The 5,680-nt window shown below is 37.7% G+C and overlaps 1 protein-coding gene across 4 annotated transcripts in view; it reads right to left on the bottom strand.

Moving 5' to 3' along the window:
- Window positions 1–5,680, bottom strand: part of LOC106518863 (gamma-aminobutyric acid receptor subunit beta-3) — a 93,692-nt gene that overhangs the window by 42,418 nt on the left and 45,594 nt on the right. For all 4 annotated transcript variants that reach the window (XM_014010287.1, XM_014010288.1, XM_014010289.1 and 1 more), the window contains one exon: window positions 4,481–4,548. In XM_014010287.1, the coding sequence (XP_013865741.1) occupies window positions 4,481–4,548 (68 nt within the window). The remainder of the gene's footprint in view (window positions 1–4,480; window positions 4,549–5,680) is intronic.

Raw genomic sequence — 5,680 nt, 5'->3', positions numbered from 1 at the left:
AAAAAAATACAAAATATAACTTTTATTGTCAACTTGGTGTTTTAGTCTCAACTGGAACCTATCATCATCATCATCATCCCCAGAATACATTGCATCAGTAAAAAATGTTGACATGCTTAAGTGAAAAATGTTATAAATATTAAAATTTTTAAAGTTATTCTTTGTTTTCTTGTGTCACAAACAACCTTTACTAGAAAAGAGAAACAACAACATATTAGCTCCAACATGTGACCGTAGTCAGAGATCCCTATAATGTCATGTGATGAAGGGGGGTTGAGTACGAAGAATTCTTTGGTTATTTTAAATAGCAGCTAACTGTAGCACTTCCTCATCATGGAGCAATAATACACCTGGATAATTTTCTCACAGCCCAGCTTCCAAAATAGCTTTATTTTCTAAAAAAAAACACAGTAAATCCTTTCCTCACCTCAGATCAACAAGAAAAACGGCATTTTCTTTAAACAAGCCTCTATGTAGAAGCATTACTTAGAATGTAAGTAAAAAACTTCTTCTGTAATCCCTTTCAGGTTAATCAGCTAAAACTTAACATTCTTCCATTTTCCTGCATTGTTTTTCCTTCTTCATTTGTAAATGGCTTCTTGTGAAACAAGTTAATTTAAAACCCGACTCTCATCTCAGCGTAGCAAGCGTCCCTCTTCTCTGTGAATTTTCTGACTAGGGTTTCCTAATTATGTGTGCAGATTATTCCACCAGGATGTTGAATTAGCAGCTGGGATGTTATTATAATGAATGCAGAACGGAGCCCTCAAAGACTTTGGAAAGTGGTTGTTTTTCACAGAACAAAATGGAAAAAAAAAGAGTTGTTTTTTTCATGTTGCTCAAGGGTCAACACAAAAGCAGTAATTATCCCTGAGGAGCAAAAAATAAAAATAAAAGAACATAATAATAATCCTCTATTGCAGAACTACTGACTGTCCCAACATTGGATGGAAAGCATCCGTTAAAATGTCGAGCGGTGGGGAAACAGCTAACAGCTTGATCAGTCTGGTTTCAGCTTTAACGCCGGACAAACGGCCAGAAATTGTCCATTTAACTGGCTCAGATGCACAACTGCACATGTGCAGACGTCCCTCTGTGAGTTGGTGGGAAGGAAACCTGATTAATTAGCAGTTTAAAGTGTGATCTCAATCAGCTCCCTTCATCTGCTCTGTGGAAAGTAGCCTGCTTGGCCTGCTAGTTCCTGTTAGCAAAACAGAGCAGCAAGCACCCCAGTGAGGGAACAAACTCTTTAAATCGTATAGGGTTGAAAGCTCATTATTCAACCGCAGCCTGACATAATCTGTTTTGTTTTAGAAAACCCAAAAATAATTTGAGATTCATAATAATCTAACATCACAGCCTTACTCCAGTAAAATAAACTTGATGGAAATGCTGTGGATTCAGACAAATCTGGTCTCTGATTTGAGTAAAGGACTCACTGGAAAATGTAAACTCAGTTAAGTCAGATCTATGATCCAGGTTAAAAAAAAAAAAAAGCAAAGTGGAAATCTACATTATTTGAAAATGATGGTTTATTTTACTGCTATCATTATTGTGATATTCAGTTACAACTTTGCAATCTCTTATTTTCTGATTATCCACCAGTTCTTTGGTCAAAATCATTTTAAAAATGCTAAATGGAAGCTAAATTATCCACAAGGTGAACATTTACCATCTAAAGTTGCACAAGAAAATATTAACAGCAGCAAAGACAAGGAAGGCAATCCACAAATAAAACTACGGACTGAATCAAACAATTGTTATAAGAGAAAATATTTATTTTTTTGAAATTTGGCAAATATTTTTGGGCACATTTGTTTTGCATTCTGCAAGTTTAATGAGTTGGCTCCATTTTCTCTCATTTTACCAGCCAGTTTTATTTTCATGGACCAATTTTAATAAACGTGGCAGGAATAGAAGTTGAGCTTCTAACTCTAAATATTATGATGTGTAAATGTAAGGTTGATCCATTCATATTTTATTTACAGAGGAAMATTACAAACATACCTAATGTTTAAACTTAGCATTTTTTAATAAAATTTTGAATTTGATGGCAACAATATGTTAAAAAGTTGGGATAAGTGCAACAAAAAGAGGTATAAATGAAAACAGTTGGCACAATATTTTATAACTAATTTGATTAATTTGGACATAAAAACAACATCTCAGAGAGACTGGGTCTCCTTGAAGTAAAGATGGGCAGGGGTTGACCTGGTTGAATAAATGGAAAAATAATTGAATAATTTCAGAATAACCTTTCTCAAGGAAAGACTGTCAATCTCTCACCATACAGTTCATAATCTCATCAAGAGATTAGACAAAACTGTAAAAATCTCTGAGCCAATGCATTAAAAATAGGTCAAGATCAAAGCTCATTTAAAGCAGAGAACTGTTCTGTGGTCAGATGGGTCAAAAACCAAGAATCTACTTGGAAATCATGAACGCTGCGCCCTCCATACTAAAGGAAGAGGGACAATCCAACCTGCTATCAGAATACAGTTCAAAAGACTGCCTCTCTGATGGTATGAGGGTACATTTGTGACTGTAGCATGGACAGCTTACACACCTGGAAAGACTCCATCAAGGCAGAAAAACAGGGGTGGACATTTCCCTGATCACCTAATAGCTAAAAGCAAAACATTTTTTTCATTTAGTAGATTCGCTTTTTCACTAACTTTGAAAATCTTTAATGGACCAATTAGCTTGCGCTAAWTTAGGTTTTGTCAACTTTTAGTATGCTAAAGATAACTTAAAAAAAAAAACATGTTTTTGTCAGTCCCTCCAGTTTTCAGCTTTAAGGAGACAAAGATGTGTGACACAGACTGAATGACATCAGAGTTAGAATTAGCTATAGCCAATTTCTTCTTTAGTTGTTTAGTGTTAGCTTCCGCTACATTTTTACTTGGCAGATTATGAGTTAACAAAGCTAACTTTTTGATTATCTATGCCCACCACTGAAGAAAAATWTAAATAGGTTTTAGAACATTTGCTACCATCCAGGTGACAGCTTTTTCAGACAAGATGCTGCACATTTCAGCAAGACAACTGATGTATCCTGATAAAAGAAGTCCAGCAAAAATAAATCAGGACTACTGAAGAACTAGAATCCCTCATCAGGCAAGAATGGGAGAAAGTTCCCACCAAAATCTCCAAAAATTATGTTTGCAGATTGGTGTTTTAAAAAGAGTTTATTTCCAAACTTTTTAAAAACGTTTAACTTTACAATTTCTTAACGTCAACATTTATATTTTTACAATGTTCCATTGTAAATAAAATCTGGGTTGTTATTAACATTTTACACAAAATCCCATCTGGTTTTCTTTTGTGGGGGAACTGGGTTTGTACACCCAGTGATTTTGTGTGAGGAGACGTTCACAGAGAACCAGCACAAGTTAGAAAAACAATCGTTAAATCCAGGAGTCGCTCGGTGAAGTAATCATTGAGTCATTAGTATTGATCAACACCTGCCCACACACAAAAACACTCCACCTCCCACCAGATAAAGGATAACAGTCTGATTCTGTGTAGCGTGATAGAAATCTAGCTGTTTTTTTTTTTTTTGTTCTCTAGCCATCAACCTGAAATGATTGGAGCTGTCAGAGCATGTGTAAAACCAGTGTGGAGATGGACTGAACTGACTTCTACTGCAGCTTCCTGTGTGTTTTGTTAGGTAAAACACATACGGGGTGAGGGTCAAGAAGCCCAGCGCCGCTAATGGAAGTCGTTACGGCACCTGCGCAGGCAGCAGCCCGTGACAAGCGTCAGAGTGGAGGGTTGACGTGCCCGGAGACTCGTGCTTTATAATTCAACGCAGCCCCCCGGAGTCTTCCAATCGGATGACTTTCTTCTTTCACAAAGGACAGGAAAACGTAGCCAYGAGCACATAATTTCCCACTGCAATTTGGGTCATCATCAGCTGATATTTTAGGATACAACAGCCTGAAGTCACTCGAGCACGTGTCGACATGACGGGAGATGAGAGGGAAGGGGGAAGAAGAGGAACATTTAGCTCGTGAATTAGCAAATCCAATCAGATTTATGATAGCTGTCTGGATGGGGTGGGGGTGGGGGGGCCTCGGGAGAGGACAGTGTTACTGTAATAGCCGAGGTTAACGAAGAAGAGTGGTGAATCCTCTCCTGTGTGAAAAGATCTGAATGGAGGAGCGTGGATCTATGGAGGGTATTGATTGTTAGAGCACGGCTGCAGCTTTAATCTATCCTCTAAAGCGAGCCTTCTGTCTGAGGATTGGAGGAAGCGGGAGTGTAGGGAGGCTGCTGCTTGTCTCTCTGCAGCCAGGCAAAGTGCTGGCAACACAAGATAAAGATGCACATATTCCCTCATCCATCCCCCCTCCCCAATACGGTCATCATGTGATAGTGTAGTGGAGGGAAACGAAAAAGACTGCAGCGAGCAAGAAAAATAAATGTATTGCATGAGACAGAGTGCATTTTAGAGTAAAACACATTTAAATCCCCTCACCATGTTGACTTCCGATACCATGTCTATGCTGGCCACGTCTATGCTCATTCCCACTGCAACAGGGGGTCCTGGAAGAGGGAACACAGTTGTATTTAGGCACCTTTTGCTCAAGTCACAACTAGTTCTCAGTTAAAATCTAATCAGTCAGTCTATTTACTGTGGTCCAGATCCAAAACCCAAACAAAGACTCATCATAGACCCAAATCAATTTGTAAAGCAATCTGTGTATTACATATATTACTAAATTTCCCTTTAGGATCAATAAAGTATTTTTGAATTTGAATTTGAATTTTTTTACCTGCACAGATAATCAATTTTAAAAGGTGCAGCTCTTCTATTCTTAACGATAAATGGTCCTCAAATAGTACACCACTGTCTAGACACAGAACCAATGTCCTATGTGAACCTAGATGGATTAATGAATTTTAGTAAAATGTTTCAGCTGTGCAGATTTCATCACATTTATAATAACTGATTTTAATGATTAGGCATGAGCTTCCAATTTTTGATTCTCTAATCTTTATGGTAATAATCCTCAAAAAGAAAACTTCAATCCAAACCTGGACTTAGTATGGATACCAGTAAGTTGAAACTGGAAGAGAAACAGCATCCCCATAGGATGGTCCTGGTATAGGTTTTAACCCCCACCCCCAAAATGTTAGCAAATAGAACTTTGCCCTTCAAATAAAATAATCGTTACTTTTAAAGAGCTGGTGCACTTCGAATGTTTAGTCATTATGTATTTACATAACGATGTAGACTGTATATAGTGAGGTGGACTAAATGAAGTGACATAGACCAGTRGTTCCCAACTCTGGTGCTTGAGGCCCACTGTCCTGCATGTTTTATTTGTTTCCCTTTCTTCAGAAATMTGTTATTCATACACATTCTGTGTGTCAAAGCAGGGAAACAACTAAAACATGATCGTGTTTCTCGATGACCAGGGTTGGGAACTACTGACATAGACCAAATTTAGTGACGTAGGTTTTACAAAGTAGTGTAGACAAAACACAATGATGTAGAATGTACATAGTGTCGTAGACTGTTTGTAGGGGGTATAGACTGTCCGTAGTGACACAGACTGTATTTTCTGATGTAGAATATTTGTAATGACATAGACCATTCATAGTGATGTAGACTGTTCATAGTGAGGTAGACTGTTCATAGTGAGGTAGACTGTTCATAGTGAGGTAGACTGTT

Source organism: Austrofundulus limnaeus, unplaced genomic scaffold (assembly GCF_001266775.1).
Source record: "Austrofundulus limnaeus strain Quisiro unplaced genomic scaffold, Austrofundulus_limnaeus-1.0 Scaffold67, whole genome shotgun sequence".
Lineage (NCBI taxonomy): Eukaryota > Metazoa > Chordata > Actinopteri > Cyprinodontiformes > Rivulidae > Austrofundulus > Austrofundulus limnaeus.
Note: the sequence above shows the minus strand (reverse complement) of the source record. Positions and strands in the feature narration are given on the sequence as shown.